The sequence below is a fragment of the Populus euphratica genome, unplaced genomic scaffold (assembly GCF_000495115.2).
Source record: "Populus euphratica unplaced genomic scaffold, PopEup_1.0 scaffold190.1, whole genome shotgun sequence".
Lineage (NCBI taxonomy): Eukaryota > Viridiplantae > Streptophyta > Magnoliopsida > Malpighiales > Salicaceae > Populus > Populus euphratica.
In genome coordinates, this window is record NW_011500068.1 from 221,817 (window position 1) to 246,674 (window position 24,858).

The 24,858-nt window shown below is 36.5% G+C and overlaps 2 protein-coding genes across 4 annotated transcripts; one reads left to right on the plus strand and one right to left on the minus strand.

The window, feature by feature from the left end:
• Positions 1-1,999: 1,999 nt before the first annotated feature.
• Positions 2,000-15,848, plus strand: LOC105108319 (Patched family protein). The gene is made up of 38 exons (XM_011002583.1): positions 2,000-2,320; positions 2,457-2,556; positions 2,677-2,784; positions 2,983-3,099; positions 3,265-3,415; positions 3,673-3,920; positions 4,090-4,266; positions 5,338-5,402; positions 5,504-5,621; positions 5,784-5,867; positions 6,809-6,904; positions 7,056-7,157; positions 7,428-7,496; positions 8,124-8,219; positions 8,289-8,390; positions 8,834-8,947; positions 9,097-9,180; positions 9,306-9,434; positions 9,514-9,712; positions 9,800-9,943; positions 10,076-10,119; positions 10,279-10,362; positions 10,481-10,549; positions 10,654-10,730; positions 10,948-11,017; positions 11,175-11,324; positions 11,932-11,997; positions 12,244-12,388; positions 12,461-12,525; positions 12,645-12,710; positions 13,365-13,458; positions 13,876-13,912; positions 14,033-14,090; positions 14,244-14,354; positions 14,640-14,707; positions 14,988-15,054; positions 15,133-15,201; positions 15,485-15,848. Exons 1-38 carry the CDS (start codon positions 2,259-2,261, stop codon positions 15,539-15,541), a joined length of 3,762 nt encoding a protein of 1,253 aa, XP_011000885.1. The 5' UTR covers positions 2,000-2,258; the 3' UTR covers positions 15,542-15,848.
• Positions 15,849-17,180: 1,332 nt separating this feature from the next.
• Positions 17,181-22,851, minus strand: LOC105108320 (protein NLP2-like). Of its 3 annotated transcripts, none has more exons than XM_011002587.1 (5): positions 22,485-22,851; positions 20,903-21,867; positions 20,335-20,382; positions 19,235-20,240; positions 17,181-18,396 (listed from the first exon to the last, which is right to left on the minus strand). In XM_011002587.1, the coding sequence occupies exons 2-5, from the start codon at positions 21,833-21,835 to the stop codon at positions 17,474-17,476; spliced, it is 2,910 nt and encodes a 969-aa protein (XP_011000889.1). In that variant the 5' UTR covers positions 21,836-21,867; positions 22,485-22,851; the 3' UTR covers positions 17,181-17,473. The 3 variants fall into 3 exon arrangements, with proteins under 3 accessions (XP_011000889.1, XP_011000887.1, XP_011000886.1); XM_011002585.1 differs by having other exon boundaries at positions 20,903-22,065; XM_011002584.1 differs by having other exon boundaries at positions 20,903-22,851.
• Positions 22,852-24,858: the final 2,007 nt, after the last annotated feature.

Here is a 24,858-nt window from a genome sequence, read left to right on the forward strand (position 1 = left end):
ATGGACCTTTTACTGTAATTTTTTTTATATGCCACCTTTTTACTATATTAACATATTCAAACTTGTCTTTAAATGTTTTCCTAACCTCCAACTCATTAACTAATAAGCTTCAATGCCTATGACTATAAGCCCAATCATTGCGTCCATATTGGTGATACGCGTTAACAACCTCAAATTCAGGAGTGGGAGGTGCCATATATTGAGTAGCAATTTTAACTAACTTAACATCCCTATCATCCCCATCTTTCTCATCAATCACAACTTTATCAATGTGATACTCATCTTCGTCATCACTTGGTTTGTCATTGCATAACAATATGGAACAAATGTCATGTCTAACCAAGGTTTTATATTAACAATTTTCTGCACCAAAACTTATCCATTAGCATTAGACCAACTATATTTGATGCTTATATGATTTTTTGAGAGTTACTTAAAAATCAAATCAACTTCATACTAGAAGAGTTTCCTCGTCTAGGTATACTATTCAAGTAGAGCCCTGACATATTAATCTTATTGATTCTCGCAAACCTAAACATTGAATTCACACTCCTGTCACTATATATTGGTACACTAACATAACGAGCTTGACTAACCTTGGTTTGCAACATCCTTTAAGTAATTTCAACTTCTATTTCAAATATATTCCAACTAAGTCGATAACATAACATTGTTGATAATTCGTTAAAGGGACATGTTCGATGTAGCAATTAGAAATTCATGGCTTTCTCTATTATAAGTGATACTATTTTTGATACTAATAATGATACCATAATGAAAACATAATATTATTAAATGACTAGATATTCTGTGAAATAACACAACAAAATACATTTATAATCTATTAATATATTGAGGTGAATCAAAGTGCATCAATTATCAACTAACGATATATCTAATTAACCTAATCTATAATTTAATCCAAATCAACACTAACATTTCAAACACATAATTTTGTTAATTTACAATAAACAATAACAAAAAATAATTGATTATTTAACAAAATAACCTAACTATTAACTAAAAATAATATATCTAATTAACCTAAATCAACACTAATATTTATTCTCTATAATTTTGCTAATCAACTAAATCATGTAGTTGATACTAATTAAACATAAATTAAATCTAATTAATCTAATTCCTAATTCAAAATCCTAACATTTAATAAAATCAAATTAACACTAATTAAACATAATTATATGAAATTAATTGAGGGGAGGTCTTCAATATACCTCTAGAAGTAAAATGTAGCTGGTGAGGGTGATCGACCAAAATGTGGCTTCCTTATCGCTGATAGAGAGAGAAAGAGAGAGGTTACCGTGGGTAGAGCTCGAGAGAGAAATGTGTGATGTAAAAATATATGAGTGTTTTAGGGCTGTTTGGAATGTTTTTGGTGGCAGGGAGAGAGAAATTCAGTCGGTGGTGAAAGGGTAAGAGTAAGAAAGAAAAAAAGAGGAGAAAAAGAGAGAAAAAGAAAGAAATGGATCTGTAATATTTAAAATTCGAGATGAGTCGTATATGATATCTGTAATTCGTTAAAATATACTACTTTTCTAATTATTTTTTCAACTATATTACTTTACTATTTTTTTATGTTAAAAGAAAAACTCAATTCTATGTTATACAGATTTTTGCTTAACGAAAATTATCGAGGTTTCTTAAAGCTATGTTTGTTTTTGCATTTTAAAAATGTTTTTGAAAAAAATTAATTTTTTTATTTTAAATTAATATTTTTTCATGTTTTCAAAATATTTTAATACACTAATATTAAAAATAATTTTTAAAAAATAAAATTTTTTATTTTCAAAAGGACTCTATACCTGTCTGTCTTTTTTTTTTTTTTAAATTAAATAACATTAACATGCGTTAATCCAACCGCTGCAGCCCATAACCATTGTCGGGTTTAATAACATTCGAGGAAGACCAGCTATTACAACTTGAAGTTAGTGGGTTCTGGTTCGGGTTCGGGTTCGGTAAAGACAGGGTGAGTGAGAGGAATTGGGCCAAGCTGGATTGGGTTGCCGAGCTGCGTGTCAGGCAGCCAGTGTGAACTCCTCGCTCTCACGGCAAAAACAAGAAAGAAAAAAAACACTAATACTTTCGTCTCGGTAGTCAATTTCATAGACGGCAACCTCAGCAAGAAACCGACCTTCTCAAGTCCTTCCTTAACCTTACTTACTTTTTACTTTTATACTCTATCCATTGCCCATCTAACACCTCTAATCTCAAATCATTAACGATCACCAAAGCAAGAAATGGCGATGCTCTTTCTGCTTCTCTTGTTCTCTTCTTCTTTGATTTCTGGTTTCACTCACGGGTAATTTACTCCCGCTACTCACCTTTCTTATTCTTCTTTTCAATTCTCTGATCATCTTTTTTTTTTTTTTTAATAATTTGCTAAATTAACAAGATTCGCAAGTGATTAAGAAGCTGTGTTGTGATTTGTTGGGCAGTGCAAAGCATGAGAAAGAGTACTGTGCCATGTATGATATCTGTGGAGCACGCAGTGATGGCAAAGTTCTCAATTGCCCCTTTCCTACCTCTTCTGTCAAGGTTGGTTGTTGTTGTTGTTGTTATTATTAATCCTCCTTTTCTGCATTTTTTAGTTGTATTTAAGTAAATAAAATTATGGGATATTGATTGATTAATTATTTATTGGTTTGATGTATGCAGCCTGATGACTATTTCTCTGCTAAGATTCAAAGCTTGTGTCCTGCAATTAGTGGAAATGTTTGTTGTACCGAGACTCAATTTGACACTTTGCGAGCTCAGGTCCAACAAGTAAGACCCTCCCTCCCCCTCTCAAGATTATTACATTATAGGATGCTGTTCTTTTATGGTTTTTCTTTCTTGTTTTAGAGCTTTTTTAAGGACTGATCCAGTTTAGTTCAGAGCATTGGACAGGCTTTTTTTTTTTGTTTGCTTCATGGTATTTGTCTCGGGGAATGATGTGGAATGCATAATGCAATCTATTTGCAGGCAATTCCTTTGCTTGTAGGCTGTCCAGCTTGCTTGAGGAACTTCTTAAATCTTTTTTGTGAGCTATCTTGTTCACCCAATCAAAGTCTTTTCATCAATGTCACTTCTATTTCTGAGGTTAGCACGACCCTATTGATCTGTTATAATTTAATATTTCGTTTCATCAAGGCACCATATGCTCCCTCGCTCTCGCTCTCCTTTTTTTTTTTGTTCTTTTTCAGAATTTTGTTTTAAACAATTTTCTCATTCTTCAATAGCCATCTTCTTGTTTTTTTGTTCAAGGTTAATGGCAATCTCACTGTGGATGGTATTGCCTATTATGTGACCGATGATTTTGGAGAAAGGCTCTATGACTCCTGCAAGGATGTAAAATTTGGGACTATGAATACACGAGCAATAGATTTTGTTGGTGGAGGTGCCAATAATTTTAAAGGTGATCTGCTATCTTGTGAATTGATGTTTGAACATTTAATGCAGTCTTTTGCTATTGCTTCATTGCAGGTAAAATTGGTATGTTTACAACTAAATGCTTTTGACTTCTAGATGACTGTTCACTTTGATACATTAAAAGGTCCTAGCCAAAGAAAATGCTCCTTGCTGCATTAGTTTCTGTCATTTTTTAATGTAGAACATCTGTCTCTGTTGCTATCCAATATGATTTTAATTTTTTTCTACTTTCCGTTCTTGTAGAATGGTTTGCATTTATTGGTCAGAAGGCACCCCCTGGGTTTCCTGGTTCACCTTATGAAATTGATTTTAAGTCAACTATTCCCGATTCATCAAAAATGGTCCCTATGAATGTCTCTGCTTATTCATGTGGAGACACTTCACTGGGATGCTCTTGTGGTGATTGCCCTTTAGCTCCAGCGTGCTCTAGTTCAGAGCCACCTTCTCCGCCCAAGAAAGAATCCTGTCTGATTAGAATTGGGCCTCTCAAGGTAAGGAAATGCTGTGACTTAGTTTCTTTTGTTTTGGTTGTTCTCTCTGTTCAGTTGTTAGACCATATTTTGTCATGTCAATGACTGAGATGTCTTGGAATAGTATGGAAAGTGACAGACCTGCATTGTTGTATATAATTTACTTGGTTTTCTCGAATTATGCTTGCAGGTTAAATGTCTTGATTTCTCTGTAGCAATCTTGTACATCATATTGGTTTTTGCATTTCTGGGATGGGCTTCTCTTAATCGGACAAGAGAAAGAAGAGCTGCAGCCAGCAAAGAACCATTGTTGAGTTCGATGGATGAGGTTGAAGCTGATTCTACTGAAATCCAAAAGGATGGAAAGGTAGATAAACTTCTTGATTCTTCTCATCCAATTTCCCTTCTTTTCTATAGTATTGGTTGGTCTAATAAAATAGCACATCTCTCATTTAGAGTGAGACATTTTCTCATTGGATGGGTTTTCTCTTTCCGGTATATGTGGTGGCATGGTCAGCTTTCACTTCTTGCCTTATTTAGTGGTCTTGTTAGATTGATTGCATAAAAACTAGCAAAACTTCCATTACTTCAAGGACCCACCTTCATTTCTTTTAAATCTTACACTCCCATTTCCTTGTAGGGTATAAACTCTACTTCCTTATGATTGTCTGAAACTGAGATCTTCAGCAATTGATTTTTTATTTTTGCTTTTAGATTCATCTACACTCATGTCTTGAGTTTTCTAGGCATGCAATGCTAGTGGTCCTGGATCTTAATACTTACAGGGGGAACTTTTATTTTTTTAATCTTTTCTAAACTCCTTTCTTTTCTACTAACTAATGTTCTTAACTTCATTCCAAAATCTTTATTTTATCATGTATTTCTTCTTAGATGGAGCCAATCTCTGTCATTCATCTATCAAATGATAAACCATTGTACCTTTTCGTAGCTTTAACTTCATTCCTCTCTATCACCCTGCTCTCCTTCTCGTGCCTTAAGGTCTGCTAATGTACTCATCAGTTGCTGTATTTAGTAGACTTTGATCATGTGAATATTTAGTGGTGCAGTGACAAGGGCTCAAGTTGAAGTGCTGGGTGTGAATATGTGTTGATGTCTCATCTGTTTGATCACCATGGACACATTTGTGAAGTGCTTGTTATTGGGGTGTTTTGATGTGGTAGAAAGGCTATTTTTTGTGGGCTGGCAGCAAAAGTTTTGATAGAAATGTTTTAGAATGCTTGAAATTGTCATTTGAGGCTTTGAGAAGCAGACTTGCTAGGTGTTGCTAAAGATTACATCTCTTTGTTTTTTCGAAATGTGTTTCTTCTAGTCTCAGTGGTGCTTGTCCTACATTTCTCCTTGCTGTATGCCTGGCTATTTCCTTTTTTCCCCATGTGATTAGTATTAAAGGACTAATTGACTACATGCTGAATAACAGGTGCCTCGGTTGATAAATAGGTTCCAACTAGATGGTGTTCAAGGACATATGTCAAGCTTTTACAGGTTGAATGCTACAATGCTTGAACCATGTGTTTACATGAAATATTCTGATAAATTCATAAGCTTACATGAAATATGCTGATAAATTCTCATGCTTCATCCAGGAATTATGGAAAATGGGTTGCTAGAAATCCAACTCTTGTCCTCTGTTCATCAGTTGCAGTTGTTCTTGTGCTTTGTATAGGATTAATCTGTTTTAAGGTGGAGACCCGGCCCGAGAAGGTATCCCTCTGAAATCTATTCGGTTCTTATTTTTCTAGAGAATTTTCCTTTTGGTGCACACTTAACTCTGCACAAGTCAATCAAGTAGTGTTCATCGATATAGCATTGCCACATGCTTCTCTCTCTTTTTATAAATGAATTATGACAAATATAATTTTGTAGTTGTGGGTAGGTCCTGGGAGTAAGGCAGCAGAAGAGAAACATTTTTTTGACAGCCACCTTGCCCCCTTCTACAGAATTGAACAGGTTTCATTATTGCTTTTAATATTTCTCTCTTTGATTTAATTTCTCATGATTTAATTGCCATGATGTATGCTTCTCTTCAATGTGAGGAAAAAATAAAGAAAAAGTCAATCACAACCAGGATGCTTGTTGTTTTCCCCTTTCACCCACGTTTCTTAGCAACATCTGGGAACAAAAATAGAAGAACATTCCTAAAAGTATTTAAGAGGTCAAGGAATTTCCATGTGATCAGAAGTTTTAAAATGTGGCTTGCAGAATGATAATTGCAAGCCAGATGACGTACTATAATTATTGTGTATAAGCATATGTTTTTGGTCAGACATGACATACACCATTTCTTTTTCCATGTGTTCATTTGTTTAATGCTTTTTTTATTAGAGAATATCTTGTTAGGTTAGTCTATGCTCCTGTAATATCCCAATGATTTTTTGTTCCTCTTATTTGATTTGTTGGAAAACAAAGTGGCAACTACAATTTGGTTGAATCAAAATGTAATTGGGATGAAAAGATTTTTGGGAAGTTAAATAAGGGTGAAAAAGGGCATTGATTGAAAATAATTGAACCATCTTGATCAAAATATTTTTAGTAAGCTAAATCTATTGAAATATCGAATGCCATTTCTTTGTGTTTGCACTGTAAAGATAATGAGGCTGGATTTTTGTCTTGTGACTGATTATCAATGAGAGAGATTTCAGTATAATTGAATCACAACTGTCACAACTTTAGCTACTGGATTTAGGTTGATATTAATGTATGTCTATTCTTTTCCTTTCAACCCCACTCACACTCTGAAAGCTTTTCTGTTTCTTCCTTCTTGTTTGATGGAAATTAATATGTACAGATGTGCTCTTTCTCTGGTTATTCTCCTCCCCCTCCTATAGGATGGGATGTTCTAATGTACTTTTATATAAAACGCTTGACATGTCTATATTTGTTTGTGTCAGCTTATATTAGCAACCTTGCCAGATTCGAAGAATGACAAGAGAAACAGTATTGTCACAGATGAGAATATCCAGTTACTATTTGAAATACAGAAGAAGGTATTCTGAGTTTCCAATATGTGAAAAGTTGAAAGTTTTTAATCTAAAAACGTATTCCTTTACTTTCTTTTAAATGATCAGGGTGGGTATACCCTTTTGTGCTCTCTTAATAAGAGCTTTGATACCATCTCTTTCTTTGACTCTTTACCAGGTTGATGGAATTCGTGCAAATTATTCAGGCTCAGTTGTATCTCTGACAGACATTTGCTTGAAGCCTCTTGGTGATGATTGTGCCACTCAAAGCTTGCTACAGGTTTTATTACATTTTCCTGTATCCGTATATCGTTTGCATCTTGAAGGGTGAAACTCATATGCATTTTGTCCTCATCTTGTATAAGTGACAAACCAGGGTTGGTGGGGGAGTCTTTGTCAGGCTTAGGGTATTGCCTATCTTTTTTTAGTGCAATTGTGGATGTTGAAATATACATGCTTTGTCTCTTCTCAAGATTTAAACAAGTTAATTAGCATGGTAGTATTTACTTTTCAAGTATTTACATCATTTCTTTTTTTCCTTTCTTGATAGTATTTTAAAATGGACTCTGAAAATTATGATGACTATGGAGGAGTGGAACATGCTGAGTATTGCTTTCAGGTAATTCAATGACCCCCTTGCACTTGGAATTTAGATATTTATGGAAAAACTTTTAGTGATCTGTGGTTATTTGATCGGTGCATTTATCTTCTTTAACTAAAATACTTTGAATTATAATTGTATCTGCTTATCTTATCCTAGAGATTTTGGAAGAAGAGACAAGTTTGTTGCTAAGAAAACAAAAGAGAGATGTGAAGAATGAAATTCAAAGAATAAATCATCATTGTAATCCTCGATTTTTTATTTTAAAAAAATGTGCATAGAATAATTCTGCACTTTCCCTAATGCCCATGGATAAAAACTAACCAATAAGTTATTACGTGTGCTGAAAGAAAAGATGTGGATGTTACTTCTAATGTTGCAATCCACTATCATTTTGGATGAAATATTTTTGGCTGAATGTAATTATCTCAGAGTCAGTTCATCATCTGTTGTGTCTCCACTTAGCTTCTTCATAGTCAAAACTCATGTCAAAAAACTTTTTCATGGTTGGCATATCTTTGAGAAGCAAGGTCATTTGTTGAAATGGTCAGTTTAGGATCTAGTTTTTCTGTAATGCAGATTTTGTGATTTTTCTAACCATTGGATGCATATTGACTTTCATGGCCTGCATTTTTCCACTTCCAGCACTATACTACTGCAGACACTTGTATGAGTGCATTTAAAGCCCCTCTTGACCCGAGCACTGCCTTAGGAGGATTTTCTGGGAACAACTATTCTGAGGTAAGGTGTTCAATCTTAGCACAAGAATATGACTCCATGCTAACACTTTGATGTCATTTTTCAATTCAGGCATCTGCATTTGTCGTTACCTACCCAGTTAATAATGCAATTGACGAAGCAGGCAATGGAAAGGCTGTGGCATGGGAAAAAGCTTTCATTCGGTTAGTGGAGGTTAGTGGTGGTTCGAGCACTGCATTTTCTTTCTTTTTTCTCATTTACAGATTTTGCATTCCTTCTGTGTGAGATTCACATTGATGTTATTCAGGAAATTTATTCTCATTTCTATTGTGATTATGAAGTTTCTATGCAATATCATGTTATTGAACTCCCATGTCATATAATCTTGGAGCATTGCAAATGCTGTCATGGAAGTATAATTTTCCTCATGGATTTAATAGTATGTTATTAAGAATATACATTCCATGTACACGTGAGAATTGGCCTAAATTTTGTAGTCCTGCTGGATTGAGGCAGTAGAATGAGAACTGGGTAAGCAGGGCTAGAGCCTAGAAATTTATGTGCAGTTAGTGGAGGTTCTGTTTTGCCTTCATTAGTAGCAGTATGCATTTTGTATGATTTATCTGTATTATAACTTCAACCAATCATATTGGCAGGAAGAGCTGCTGCCCATGGTGCAGTCTAGTAATCTTACACTTTCGTACTCGAGCGAAAGCTCAATTGAGGAGGAATTGAAAAGAGAAAGTACTGCAGATATTATAACTATAGCAGTAAGTCATTGGAGAATTTATGCTTTCCTTTGAAAAAGCCACTGATCTAGTAAATAATTTGTGTCATTTGAGCATTGCCCTTGTTATTGATCTTAAGTTTGAAACTTATAACGCCCCTTTGCCCCTCCTCTTGTCCAACTTACTTTCAGGTGAGCTATGTTGTAATGTTTGCTTATGTTTCTGTGACATTGGGGGATGCATCACGCTTGTCTACCTTCTTTCTCTCATCCAAGGTATGATTTTACAATTGCTCTAAATTGTCATGCTTTATATGTTAAATGCATGGCTAAGTAGTCCCTGTATGAGAAATGCGGTTATGATTTCTCTAGAAACTCACTACTTGATGAAATGGTTCCAGGTATTGCTTGGTCTTTCAGGAGTTGTTCTTGTTATGCTTTCTGTCCTTGGATCCGTTGGATTTTTCAGTGCAGTTGGAGTCAAATCTACATTAATAATAATGGAAGTCATTCCTTTCCTGGTTTTGGCGGTAAGTTCAATTCTAGCAGCCAATGTTAATGTACTGTATTTTTTCCAGTGAAGTTGCATCTGATTTTGATCCGTGTCAGGTTGGAGTGGATAACATGTGTATATTGGTGCATGCTGTGAAGCGCCAATCAATTGAGTTACCTATAGAGGAGAGAATAAGTAATGCACTGCATGAAGTTGGCCCATCAATTACACTTGCTAGTTTGTCTGAGATTCTGGCATTTGCTGTTGGAAGTTTTATTCCTATGCCAGCATGCCGTGTTTTCTCCATGTTTGCAGGTCTGAAGGTTTTCACCTGTGGTTGATTCACCATGGAATTTCATTTGTTCCCTCTGATTTTGACATTTTCTGCCTGCTTATCTGTAGCTTTGGCTGTTCTATTGGACTTTCTTCTTCAAGTCACAGCTTTTGTTGCACTGATTGCATTTGACTGTCGGAGAGCTGAGGATAACAGGATTGACTGTTTCCCGTGCATCAAAGTTCCTTCATCACCTGGAGGATCTAACGAAGGTAAGTGGAGCGTTCATTCCAGTTTGGTTCTGTAGTTGCCAAGTTCAGTGTTGAAATATACACTATGTTTTTAGAATTACAATCTTTCCAGTCTTTTGCATATTGGCTCTGACGTGTTATGTTGGTATATAGGCATTAATCAAAGAAGACCTGGACTTTTGGCCAGATATATGAAGGTAACTTTTGGATATTGTACTTGCCATTCAAAATTTATCTATTTTCATTTTGGATAATGTTGAGAATGCAAGTATTGTTTTGTGGACAGACATCAGTGTTTGTTTAAATATCTTGCCTTAATCCCTAAAATGACCTTTTGTATTATTATGATATTTTAGGAAGTTCATGCACCCATTCTTGGATTTTGGGCTGTAAAAATAGTAGTCATTGCTATCTTTGTTGCATTTGCGTTGGCAAGCGTGGTAAGTATTTTTTATTTCACGTAATTAATTTCCTCTTGAAATTGTTCCTCCTCTTTCCATATTCATGCTATGAGGTCAAGTTATTATTCTAGTATTCCTTCATTTTTCTTTCTCTTAGGCACTATGTCCTAGGATTGAGTCTGGTTTGGAGCAACAAGTGGTTCTTCCCCGTGATTCCTACCTTCAGGTTTAAGTCCCCATAGCTCAATTTGTTTATCTTGTATATTTGCTCCCATTTAGTATTTTGCGTTTTGTGTTGCTGTCTTACAAACAGTGTTGTATTTGTCTCAGGGTTATTTCAATAATATTTCTGAATATCTGAGAATTGGACCACCCTTGTATTTTGTTGTTAAAGATTACAACTATAGGTATCAGTTTTACTGCTATCTCACTGAGTTTTCCTTAATCTATCATCTTTGAAGTTCAAAGTTCTACTGTACATCATATATCACAAGTGTGTTCATTTTTGGCTTGAATAATGGCAATTAATAACATCCCTCTATTCCTATTGTATTTTTAAGCAACATTATTCACACTAGGTATCTTCTAATAGTTTGTTTGATGCCCAATGTCTCTCTCACTCAGCTTGGAATCAAGGCATACAAACCAGTTATGCTCCATCAGCCAGTGTGATTCAAACTCCCTTTTGAATGAGGTAATGGGTGATCAATTATTTTTCATTCCATATTTGGGGTTAAAGTATCACTTCTTTTTTTCACGTTAATAAACATGTCATATTAGTATGAAAAGGATTTTCACCTCGATACAGGCTGTATTAGTATTAAGATATTTCCCACCTATATATGCTGAAGGTATCGAGGGCATCTTTAGTTCCAGAATCAAGCTACATAGCCAAGCCTGCTGCTTCATGGCTTGATGACTTTCTTGTTTGGTTATCACCAGAGGCCTTTGGTTGTTGTCGTAAGTTCATGAATGGTACTTATTGCCCACCAGATGATCAGGTTGGTGCTCGTATTATACATTGCAATTTTGTGGAAGTGCCACCTTTGTTTCTCTTTTTGTTTGATAAACTGTGTCTTTGTATTGACATTTTGGATTTGGTCTAATAGATTAGAAAATTTCACTTTCTCACCTCTTATGTCATACCCATGCCATGTGACACTCATGAACACTCCCAGGCATGGGCGGTGAACTACTCCAGCTTCTTATTGCTACTGGTTGAATTTTTGTGATTTTGTGTTAAAAAAATTCTTCTTCTCGCTCTCTCCCTCTCACACACAGACCTGCCTGCACACGCAGGCATATACATTCTCAAGTCTGAAGAGTGATGTCAGCATCTTATATTTATCTTGTTGAATTATCATGATTTTGTGCTATTATAGTTTTTGAGGTGTGAGAGTATCCACTTTGGATGGGACATTTTTTTTTCATCTTTCTTTGAGTCCATTCTGTGAATGTAGTAATATTGCATGAAATTGGATGGATTTTCTCCAGTGTAATAACAACTGGTGCAACTCTGAATTCATGCTTGTTATTGAGTTTGCTAGGCATTGTTTACAGAACTTTGTCATATTAGTAGTAAACTGAAGCTAAAGTCTTTCTTTTCAGCCTCCTTGCTGCTCACCTGAAGAATTTTCTTGTGGCTTTGGTGGAGTTTGCAAAGACTGCACAACGGTGATGTCCATTCTCTCTCTCTCTCTCTCTCTATGTGGGGCTAAGTACCCTTCTCACTTTATGAATATGTTCTAAAAACCCTTGTCACTTTCATTTGATACCATGTTATTCAAGTTGCCTATGACATATGGTAAATGGATTGTTTTGTGTCATCTATTATTTGTGTGCACACAGCATATGTAAAGCAGAATTGATTTATTGTCTGGAAGAAAACTCTGAAGGTCTAACATTTTAGATTGATTCCAGTGCTTTCGGCATTCAGATTTGGTTAATGATCGGCCATCTACAGTGCAATTTAGAGAGAAACTTCCATGGTTTCTTGATGCTCTGCCATCTTCTGATTGTGCAAAGGGTGGTCATGGGGCTTATACCAGCAGTGTGGATCTAAATGGTTAGTTAGATTGGCATTTTCTCCTTTTCTGAATGGCTTCATTTTGATTCATTTGCTTTTAAACTGTATCAGGTTACGAGAATGGTGTTATAAGAGCTTCAGAGTTCCGTACATATCACACGCCGGTTAACAAGCAAGTATGGAAGTTCCTTTAATGAATTAATACTAGAAGTTTAGAACATAATTTATTATTTTTCTTAGTTCATATTTTGATGCATGCACCCATCTTTGATTTATCTGATTCTCATTTCCTTAGGGGGACTATGTCAATGCTCTACGAGCTGCAAGGGAGTTCAGTTCAAGAATATCTGATTCCTTGAAGGTTTGGATTAAAAAATGTTTGTTACCTTTTCTTTAGTTTTCTTGATGTTGTAAAGTGCTTCTAGAATGTTTGTTTTCAAGTAATAGATTTGGATAAACTGTTTTCTTTTCCCGCCAAGACACTGAAGCATGATAGCACAATTAGTAAAATGTATTCATTTCTAGTTCCTTATTCTCCCCTGATGTTTTGCTATATGTTGGCTAGCTTTTGATATTCAGCAACTAATAGTGCTCTGCCTCGTGGACATGAGACAAACATGTTTGTAGCTACGCAATTAGTTCTTATAAATCATGTATTCTGACCATGTTACATTATTCAAGACCTATTTATAAAGATTAATTATCGTACCCCATTAACTAATTCTATTTTTAGCTTCATGTCTGTGTCATGGGCAACATGAGTAAGAGGAGAGGGGCCTGGAAACACAATTTTGTGACTAAAAATGTGGTACATATATGCTTTTTGTGCAATTACTTCAAAGAGAGAGGGATGGGAGACCTATCCCTCTGAGGACAGAGTCAATGATGGGTCATGATTTAAGTTTTTTTTTCCTAGCTCCTGCATGTTATCTCACTAAATCTTTGTATTGTCTGCTGCAATATATTTCTCTGATATATATTCAGATATTTTACTCTCTTTACTTCTTTGATGCAGATTGAAATCTTTCCATATTCTGTGTTCTACATTTTCTTTGAGCAGTACCTGGACATTTGGAGGATAGCTTTAATCAACATTGCGATAGCACTTGGTCAGTACTACAATACATGGTTGTGATGAATATAATCAAGTCTTTTTGGTGTCTTGGTGGTCCATTATTTATGAAGTGGTCCTTGTTGGCACACTTGTTTCACAGATGACACAATGCCTGTGTGGACTGCATTAAAGCTGGTCATAAATTTTGATGGAACTTTTACTTTATCTATATAATTTAATCTTTTTAGTGCTTTGAAATACAACGTAACCCTTCTCACTAGACCACTTTGCAAAATCATTATATGTTCTTTCAAGTTAAAAAATTTGGAAACTGCAGAAGCACCAAAATGTTTAGACATTTGGCCTTTATACCATGTCCTTTTTTCAGCATGGTGAGATAATTGTTCTACATTTATTTTGTACTGCATTTGAGCCTTTTAAGCATCTGAATATTTTTTTTCATACTATGCAGGTGCTATATTTATTGTATGTCTGGTCATTACTTCCAGGTTTAAAAACTTTCTCTGGTCCTTGTTTAGTTTTAACTGTTGCTATTAAATATAGAAGCTGTCTACTGTTGAAGACACTGTTTTAGCACCTTTAATCCGTTTGATTGCCTTTTGATGCAGTTTTTGGTGTTCAGCAATCATTCTACTTGTTTTGGTGATGATTGTTGTGGATTTAATGGTATAATGGTCAAATAAAATCTTTCGCTTGTGTCTGATGATAAAAGTTTTACCATGGCACACATCTCTATCTACTAGTCATTTCATGTACCTTTACCCTTTAATGTCAATTGTCTGCTAATAAATACACTTATTTGATTTTTAAATCCTGCAGGGTGTAATGGCAATTTTGGATATTCAACTAAATGCAGTTTCTGTTGTCAACCTTATAATGTCAATTGGAATTGCCGTTGAGTTTTGTGTGCATATAGCACATGCATTCTTGGTTAGTATCTATAGTTGTTGTGGCGACTCTTTGGTTTTTGGATTTTTTCTTGGACAAGGCAGTAGCCGTTGAAGGGGATGGGGTATCATTACTCATGGGCTTCCAAAATTGCAATTTTTTTTTATACATATAAAAAATGACAGAGAAGTACAGTGATTACCCCTCGTATTTGACATCAAAACCTTTTGGAACCGCTTGGAACTGCCATTGTCTAATACTTGCACCTACAGAATTGGTGCATGTTTACTAATTTGCTAATATTCTACAACCTTGTGTTCTTGACAGGTGAGCCATGGTGATAGGGGCCAGAGGGCAAAAGAGGCTCTGAGCACAATGGGAGCTTCTGTCTTCAGGTTATCATCTGCTTTTTTTGCCTTGTCATTGTATCATTTGTGGTACCTCATTTAAACTTCATATCTGTACTAAATATCAGTTTTTAAATGAAGGCGGTCATATTTTCAGCTGAAATTTCCTCCCAATAAGCGCATAATACCATGGATTCCAAGTATTAACTGTAAAAATATAAATGAAGCATTCACTTAATACCATTTATCTTCCTGAGGTCCATGATTGTGCTTTATGCTAACCAAAAGCCAGTAATTAATGATCTTTTATCTGCATGACTCTTGACAGTGGAATTACACTCACAAAGCTTGTTGGAGTGATTGTCCTTTTCTTTGCGAGATCTGAAGTTTTTGTGGTCTCTACTTTCTCCCTTTGTGCTTTCAATAGTTTTTGTCCTTTCCAAGGATATAAAATAGCTTTCTGGGTTATGCAGGTTTATTACTTCCAAATGTACCTGGCGTTGGTTATTATAGGTTTCTTGCATGGACTGGTGTTCCTCCCAGTAAGTTAATTTTATCCCACTACCAGAACCTTTGTCTGACTCTTGTATCTCTAGACATGTGCTCCGGCCCTTCTAAATCCCCAGGTGAAGGGAATATTTATGCTTGTCCGGTAATGCCCTATTTTGTGCCGTTATGTAAATGTGATAGTTGAGTGGTGGAAGCTGACTGCCCAACGCAAAAAGAAAGCATGATGATGAAGGAAGAATGATGATCATATAAAGCTATTACCTATTTGTTACTCTTGGTGGAATAATGACAATGGTCTATGTTCATGATTTGCAGGTGGTGCTGAGCGTGTTCGGTCCGCCACCAAGACATGTCATCATGGAAACAAGATGAGCTTCTACTTCATCACCCTTGGGCTGATCAACATACATACTGTAATTAAGAACATTGCAATACATAATTATGGAAAGAGTACTGAACTGTTTGCACTACACCTAGTATTTGGGAAGAGTGTAATACAACAACCATCCGGGGAAAACAGCTCAAGGCTAGGACACTTAGTACAGCTAGTTCAATTTATTCATCCCTGTCAAGATCCTTCAACTTTTCTTAAAAACAATGCTCATCACTTTATGTTTAATTGTATCGTCTCCAAACAGCAAACCCTTCGTTCCAATGCATTGCATTGATCATTGAGACCTATCACCTTGTGCAAGGATGTGGACCTTGTTATACGATCGGATGCCTGGTCTTCAAGCAGGAATAAATTAGTCGGGCATGATAAAGAGATCTGAAATTGAAGGAAAGCGAAAGCCTCTGTTCCCCAATTGATTAGTCACTCAGGAAAAGGTAGTGAGTGCCCACTGCCCAGAGGGGGAATGGGCAAGACATGCCCGTAACAAAATCATCATGCGGTATCAGGGCATGAATTCAGCAAATTTTAAAGGAACGGCATGCCGAGTAGATTATGGTTTGTGATAGCTTTAGGTTCCTCAATGAGTTGATGATAGCTATAAATAAGTTGGTCACCTTCAGCGTTGGATGTCTTCTGCAACTCTGACAGAGCGCTATGGCCTAACATGTCTTAGATTCTCAGCAGCACAAAAACAGGCTGCCATGGCATAATGGATGCAAGTGGTCAGAGGGAAAATAAAACTGGTGAAGACACAACTCATTGGCTGAGAACCAAACTTGAAAATCGTGTAACACCTTATCAATGAGATGAGTCCGAGGATTTGTTATTTTCGTTGTAGAAACATGATTCCCAGTGCACAACTTGAACATTTCCGATTCCAACACAATCGAGTCTGATTTTTTCTTTTCATTTGGTGCTCCAAGAATCAGCATTCACTGTTAACCAAGGATCCCAAGCTGCCACATTTTAAAGCGCCCTCTCCCCTTACCAGTCCTCGATCAATTACCATCACTACCCGTTTCCTCATTCGCTCCGAAATGCTTAATGAACTCGACGATTTACCCTAGCTTCTCATCGCCTCACAGCCCCAAGAAACCTTGCATTCTTCTCTTGTAACATTCACAACCGTTCTAGCAAAATCGGGTCTTTCCAGTCGGAACATTTCGCAATTTAAATCATTGCGTTTTTTATTCCCAGAAAACCCGCCTTCGATATACTTCCATAATGTTCTCCTTAATCATGTGCCGTGTAGATTGTGTTTCTTGGTTGTATAAAGATATGGTGGCTCCGGAGACTCTGATACTTCCACTCTTTTCATTGGTTTGCTTTGTGATTCGGGTTTGAACCTGCATTATTCATGCCTATGATTGATGGCATAGGTAAAAGGGCAAGCAAGCAAGCATGAGGCTGATGAAGTTGCAGGAAAATGATGGAAATGGATCAAAAAGGTTACCCCCCCTTCAGATATATCGTTGTACTAGACTGGGGCCAAGAAGGTTTACAAGATGGGGTATCCCCAGGGCTCATGATTGACAGAGGCACGGCAATGAAGCCATAGCGGCTTTGACAGGAAAAAATGAAAAGATTGACAGTCCAATCCCATATTTCCACGGAGCATTCAATAAGCAGGCATGCATAGATAGAATGGCAAAGCCTAGTTTTTAAACTTTTGGGACAAAAAGTTCATTTCAAATCCAATCCTACTGATGTAAATTTACATGATTTATTTGCAGTCAACAGGCTGGCTTGAACCAATTATTTATTTCCTCTAAATTGCCACTGAACTGCAAATTAAGATTCAATGGCTGCTATGCTGACATGAAACTGGAAAAGATCCCTTGCAGAATCCTAAGCCATTTCATAAGCTACTAGATGCATGCCATCCAAAGCAAAATTAATTGACAGTGGCATTAGAATGGCCCTCCACCTCCCAATAAGCTTACCAGATTTGGCGCTACAGAACCCAACGAACTTCCCAGATGTGGTTGAGAAGGTTGATTAAGGGACATTTTGATTGTGTGGCTCTCAGACAATTTATAGACATCTTTACACTCCTCAAGGTCAGCATCACATGTCAAGAGAACCCACTCTTGATCATCGTCCAAATACTTGAGATCAATTCTACAAATGTCGTCTATATTGAAACGCCTTGCAATCTCTTGTTGCAAGTCCCAGAAACCCCAGTTTGGTTGCAAGGTGAACCGGATTTTGTCTGCTCCAAAAGGGGCCTTCACTCTAAAGCCACTACTATCCCGTATAATCTGGCTGCTACTTTTTGGGAGGGGTGGCAGAGTCTCTGGACTTGGAAGGTCACCAAATGTTTTGAAGCTTTGAGATCTTATAAGAAGCTCTGATTTGTCACGATTCAAGGCATGCAATGCAGCATCACTGTGTGTTCTCTTAAGCACACCACCCGGGTCCTCTACCAATGATGGATCCCCACTAACTGAGCCATTATTGGTGGTTGTATGCTGCTTGACTCCAGTGGAACAACAGATACTTGATCCAGAGCTCTGACTAGATGACGAGGATGGGGATTTTGAAGCACCAGCTACAGCACTAAATATGCCATTCTCAGGGCGATGGTTTGATTTATTGGAATCATCGTTTGTCTTGCTTGATGGAAAACCACCATTAGCAGAAAAATTTGGAGAGGTCAATTCTGGGAAAGTGGTGTAGAAGGAACCACTTTGTATGGCACCCTCAGCACCTTGTACTGAGTCAATCACAAGTTGAATTTTCTTCAATGAGTGGCCAACCTTCTTAATCTTTCGAGAGGGCCAACGAGTGATGCCATGCTTCCTGCATATTCTTTTCAGAGTGGTGGGACACACTGCATTAGGAATAAACTAGGTCAGTAACAGGCATGAAGCTGGCTGTAGCCTATTCTTGGATAGATAAGAAGAATCAACATGCTATTTTTACAAAATAAAACAAAGTCGGATCATGCAAATTAAGGCATGGCAAGCTCAACAATGAAACAAGGCTAGTGGAATCTCATACATTGACACAAGCTGCAAATATCAAGAAGCAAAGGATGGCATGCCCTGCTAGGAAAACTTCAGTATAATGTTGTGAGAAAATATGAGAACAAAGCAGACAAAGTGAAGTTCAGTGACAAATTCAATAGTTATATACGAAGAATGATCAAGGAATTTGAGACAGAAAGAATAGCATATAGCATATGTGTTATGAAGGCTCATTCTAGGATTACTTTATAGATGCAATGCAATTCTCCAAGTATCAGTCTGGTATGTGTGCATAAACTCATTTTCACCATCCTGTGTTCTCAAGTTACAACATTATGAACATATAAGCACCAAATGTATAAATAAGAGGCTAAAGAAATATCTTTTAACGAATAGTGCTGGCTCTTGCAATAAGCAGTAATCGATTCCAGAAAATGGTGTCAAACTTTTAACAACATATGAACAGCAGGATACTAGTACTCAGAAAGTCAGAATGGTTGAACTATATGCAAACATTGGTCTAGCCAAGCTTCCAGGTCGTTACGATAGGAAGGTCTCCATTATATCTAAGACTGCATCAATGAAGAAAGGCTCTTAAGTTCTATATTAGATATGTTCTTGCTAGCCCAGTGCCTAATATTTTCTTGAATAAAAAAGTGGAAGAAAATTTGCAATTTCTAGTTGTTGTAAATGTTCTTGTACCCCCAATACTCTTCGCAGCATCTTTAAGGCTTCCTGCAAAGTACTGTTGAAGAACTTGCAAGCTTATTGTCTTCTCTGTCTTGGTTCGTCTCTTGTTGCCCGATTTTCTGCTGCCTACTGAGTGGTGTTCAGCAGAAGCAGCATCTGTAGTAGTTTCAATACTACCTTTGGGTACAGAATTTTGTTGAAATTTCCCAAACTCTGGAAATGCCTGCTTGTGGTACAATTCATCCTGAGTCTTATCCCAATGAGATGTCACCTTGTACTCTTCTTTATTTTCCTCCTTTGGATGGTCCCATGAGACACAGACACCTTTACCTTTCTGCTGAGCCTCCGCAACACAGGCAATCCAGGATGACTCTGCTTCAGAAGATTCTTTGAACAAAGATGCAAATTTCGGAGTTTCATCTTTATTAAGTCTCTCATCTGAAGCAGCTACCATTTTCTTGTTGACAGTTTCCTCAAGCTCCTTGTCCATGACAACATGCAAACTCCAACAAGCCTGTTTTATGGTGACAGGCAATATGTCCCACATTCGTTTTTGTTCTTCAGTGTTACAGCAATCCTTTGGAAAGAAAAACTCCAAGACAAAATCAACCGATCCAGCATAGGTGCTTTGTACTGGAATGGCTATAGCAGCATGCAACTCAAACATCTTAGCATGGTGAGAGAGAGGATAATCTGTCTTGCTAAACGCTGCTACATCAGTTGAAAAACACTGTTTTCTTGTTGTGAAAGCTCTCCCAACAATCCCCTGACCAAATGAAAGGTATTGCTCAGAACATGCCACATAGAACCCGAAGTTGTCTGTCTCGGCTACAAAGCAAGAAGAGTTCACCGTACAAATACAATTAGAATAGTTCTCATCAAAATGCCGGCATCCACCTTTACCTTGCCGGAAACATGGGGCCCATGTTAGTGCTAAAGGTAATCTATGTGCCTTGCAAACAGACTCCAAAATCTTTGATATCTCAGGAACTGCAGCTTGGCAAAACTCTTTGCAAGCCTGTGAAAAGAGAAGCATGCATGTGGTCTCACTTGTAAATCATAAATTTTTAGACATTTGAATCTCTAGTGTTTGTAAGATATCATCCACTCACCTTCGGGTTTGGAGGGCGGAAGTCTTTTGGACTCCTAAGATCAACAGCCTGCATGTCACTATACTTATTAGACAAAAATACAAGGCAGGATAAGTTGTGGTTCAAAGGAAGGATAAGTTATATTATGAATAAACCACTGAGTATTGGTGCTTTTGAAAGGTTCTGAATACAATAATAATAACAATTTAAAAAAAAAAACAGAAGTCGATGAAAAAGTGTTTTTTTTTTTTAAAGGAACAGAGTACTAACAATCAAAACAAACGAGAAAGTAATGGAGACTTGAGTAAAACCACAGAGGATAAAGCCAAATGTATAATAGCTTACCAGCCAGTTACAAATACTCATCAAGTATGATAGATGAGTGCATGTTCAAGGGTAGATATAGCCTAAGGATAACTTGCAATGAAGAAAGGCTGTCAGATTTAAAATGCAAATGGGCACTTTGGCTAGACATTACAGATTATAACATTCGTCCATATGTTGATTTCCATTGTTCTTTGAGCAAAATCAACAATTATAGTTGTGACGCATGTAAGAACAAGTAGATGAAGAAGGAAAGGAAACAGACCTCAAGAGCTTTGCAGACACTTTCTAGCTCTGGACGATAACTGACGTCTTGAGTGGTTGTCACGACCTCAATAACACCCAAACAAGTTCTGCTGCCCTGTTCAAAAACAGGAACTGCAAAGGATCCTCTTATATTGAATTGCTTCGCATGATGTTTACGTGGATACTCAACCCAGCTGAAGTAACTAACATCTGGTGTCCACTCAGGCAACTTCCTCAAGAAAACTCGACCGGGCAAACCAACCAACTCTTTTGAATCCTCCTCTGCTGGGAACTGAAATTTTTTTGAAACATTTCTGTAACTTGCAAGACTCTGGCTTTTAGGATCAAGCAAGTATGGCTGGCCAAAAGTGGTGAGGACATGCTTGCCTTCTTTCTTTATAGGCACCCATATCTGAATAAGGAGATCCCTATCCTTGGTGCATTGTTTCAACTGTCCTATAGCATGCATCAATCTTTCTCTTACCCCAGTAGATGATCTCGAATTGTTAGGTGGTGCAATCCACAATCTTCTACCCAATTCATTGTTCTCAACTAGAAAACATCCAGGTTGGACTGAAGATGCGGTAAGCGGGTGAATGTTCTGGTTTTGGGATCCGATCACACCAAGTTCCTCTATTTTGGGATTTCCTATAGGGGGGTTCTCATCACAGTTCTTTTCTGTTGCTACTTGATAGTTCTCTTGACAAGGATTTACATTCAAATTACAGCTGTTGGACTCAAAAAGCGGAAAATATTGCTTAGGGTCATTTAGATCATCAGAGGCTGAGGTACCAGCCAGCAAAACACCGAACTCATCGGCAGTCTCAAAACAGCATCCATCATACAAGAGTTCATCCACGAAATCCAAGTCCATGGTAGGATCCGAGAAGTTCCCAAATGAAGAATCAGGAGCAAAAGCACCATTCCCATCATCCATGTCGAGTACTTGCATTGAAAATTTGTATCCAAAAACTCCTAGTAAATCTGAATTTGCAAACTTTTATCACGATCCGAAACACATAAGAACAGTATAGATGAAAAACAAAAAGAGGAACTTCCAGGAAGGATTGCGATCGCTTGTATCCGAAAACCCAATATGCCCATCTTGCAGAAACATTGTCAACAAAAAATTGTTTTTGTGAACTGCTGCAACTCACATATGCATTTCAGAGGAAGAAAGACCTACCACACCATCATTCAGAACCAACACAACAAGTTAATTATACTATTAGCAAGTACAAAATATGATCAATTGACCACCTTGATTACAATCTTAAAGAACAACTTGTGGTTGACTCTACAGCAACTATTTATCAAGCTCTAAGCTACATATTATTACAAGCAACAACTTTAATTCTTCAGAAAAAAACAAAAAAAAAACCCCCGAAGCAACCAGTACGTAAGCCATGATGTCAGTCAGTTATCAAGCGAGAGAGAGAGAGAACCCATTTCTAGTATAGCTTCTAGGCCAACAGGAAACACTGAATTCAAGCAAACAGTTGCAGATAAAAGAAGAAAGAGGCAGATAGACAGAAAAACACATGAAAGAAACAGTAGTGAACGAAAGTGAAAGAGAAAGAGAAGTAGTACAAGTAACTTACTTTTATTACAAGTGTCTGTGTAGTAAAAAAAAATCTAAATCAGACAGAAGAACAAGAGGTTGCTGCAGCTGCAGCAGCAGCAGCAAGTACATAACCTAAGGAGCAACAAAGATTCTGTTCAGTGAAAGATGAGTTGGGTTGGTTTTCCCTTACAAGACAAGAAGGCTAAAGAAGGAAAGTAGAATTAAAGGCATCGTGGTTTGAGTCAGCAGTACAGCTACAGACTACAGAGAGAGAAGAAAGAGGAAATTATCCTCAGTTGTGGCCCAGATAGCTCTATAGTTCGTTCCCTCATGGAAGCCGATTTTCCAAGTATTTCTATTTTGTAAAGGCCACAAAACTATGCCAACTATCCTCATTCTCAGCCCACTGCGCGTGAAGAATCTTCTCCCTCCCTCCCACACAGCACAGACAACAACAAAATACTATTTAAATTTATTTATTTTTAATATTTTTTAATCAATGACAATCGTCTTGAAGGGTTTTTTTTTTTTTTTTTTAATATCGTGATTCCAAGATTCATATATGAACATCAAACAAAACTCATCACATAAGACCCAATCACTGGATAATATCAAAGCTTTAGTTACCTGTACATATGCAGGCTTCCTATGAGGTCAGGCTTGTATAAGATTAAAAGGACACTGCCATGCATACATGGTCTGGTTTTGTAGGTCTGAGTAACTGATTGCGAATATTTTTTATTCTTTAAGATCTCAAAGCTTGAGAATGAATTAATAATTAGTGAGGTATGTTGGTGGTGTACTATATATATATATATATATATGCATGTCCGTGCTAGCTTGTTAAGATTCCCCTGCCCTTGTGTGGCATTATTCTAGCATATAATTTATCACGCAAAGTCCCATTTCCATTTTTTACTTTTAACTTATTCTGCAGGATCAAGTACAAGCCTCTGAAAGGGATTCGTAATCTACTATGTTTTTATTATTTTAGTTTATTGACTCCAAGGCCATTTTGAACTTAACCCTAACTTTGGCTAGGTTAATCCCATTACTTAAGGTTCCTCTTTTCAAGAAGGCATTCTTACATACCATACTAATTTAATACATAAAAGTAACATGGGTGTCGACTCCAGAGGAATAATTTGAAGCACTATCAGTTCATTTAAAGTTGATGACAACATGAAAAGGGTTGCTTTTTTTTTTTTGTCCGAATTAAATATGGATCCCAGTTCCCCATATTTGTGATGTTACAAAGCAGATCAGTTAAATGAAAGCTAACAGTTACACGGCAGCATTTCCTGAAAGTTCACAGGGGCTAAAGATCTACACCAAACAGGATTTTTCACAAGAATCCAGAAGAAATCATATATATATATATATATATATAAATTAAAAAACCCATAACTTTTTTAAAAATTAAATTTACCATTATGAGTATGCTCTAGAACTCAAAAACAACATTTTGAAAGCGTTAACGTTATGGACTGTGAGCCTTATACCCTTGCAACCAGGGGCGGAGCCTTTTATAAGGCTAAAGAGGGCTATAGCCCAGGTTAAATAAAAATTAATGACTCATTTTCCTTTTAATTTTTACATAGCAAATCTTGTCCCACTTTTCCTATCTGTTACAGTAAATTTATGTTACACTTTCTGCATCTTTTACAACAAATCTAGTGTCCCACTTTTCCTTCCAATACAAAATAATTAATAGCCATCAGCCGCCACTTTACTTTAGCCACCTAATTTCTCTTCCAATACTAATTAATTAGTTATATTTTATAGTAAATCTATTTAAATATAAATAATTAATTGATTCGCATGTCTTCTAAATAACTGAGAATTTTAGTTATTTTTCTTCTCAACAATATACAATTTTAGTTTGGATTTTAAAGAAAAATTTATACAGAGAGCCATAAAAGTGTAAAATCATCACGTAAGAATTTACAAGCCATAACTTTTCATTTTGAATTCAATGTTTCACATTCATTACAGTAGATTATTAGTGGAGTAAATAGTAGACTGTACCTTAGAAATGAATGCATGCTAACACACTAGTAGTCTAGTACTAATAATTTACTGGTTATTTCAAAGTTATGAATATTCTATTATAGCATTAGTATCTTTTCATCTTGCACCTGACTTCCCTAATCCTTTTTACTTGAATAGGTTATAAATTATAATGGAAAATCAAGGAAACAAGAGAGGAAAAACTATGTTTTCATTCTTTAAACCAAACGAACAAACATCAACCAGTAAAAGATATTCTCTTTCCAATGTTGATGTGTCAAATTATAGTGGACAATCCCCTTTCAAATCTTAAAGAGTTGAAATTGATGTTAATACTCTTGAACGAGATCCTAGGTTACGAATTCCAGTATGGAGATATCCTATTAATTAACAAGATAAAA

Coding starts and splice junctions, on each gene's coding strand:
- LOC105108320 (XM_011002587.1), bottom strand. CDS start 21,835: ATGCAAGTACTCGACATGGATGATGGGAATGGTGCTTTTGCTCCTGAT. Junction 20,383..20,902: donor GTGTCTGCAAAGCTCTTGAG/GTCTGTTTCCTT, acceptor AGTGACATGCAG/GCTGTTGATCTTAGGAGTCC. Junction 20,241..20,334: donor TCCGCCCTCCAAACCCGAAG/GTGAGTGGATGA, acceptor CTCTTTTCACAG/GCTTGCAAAGAGTTTTGCCA.
- LOC105108319 (XM_011002583.1), top strand. CDS start 2,259: ATGGCGATGCTCTTTCTGCTTCTCTTGTTCTCTTCTTCTTTGATTTCT. Junction 2,785..2,982: donor TGCGAGCTCAGGTCCAACAA/GTAAGACCCTCC, acceptor ATCTATTTGCAG/GCAATTCCTTTGCTTGTAGG. Junction 12,526..12,644: donor ACACGCCGGTTAACAAGCAA/GTATGGAAGTTC, acceptor TCATTTCCTTAG/GGGGACTATGTCAATGCTCT.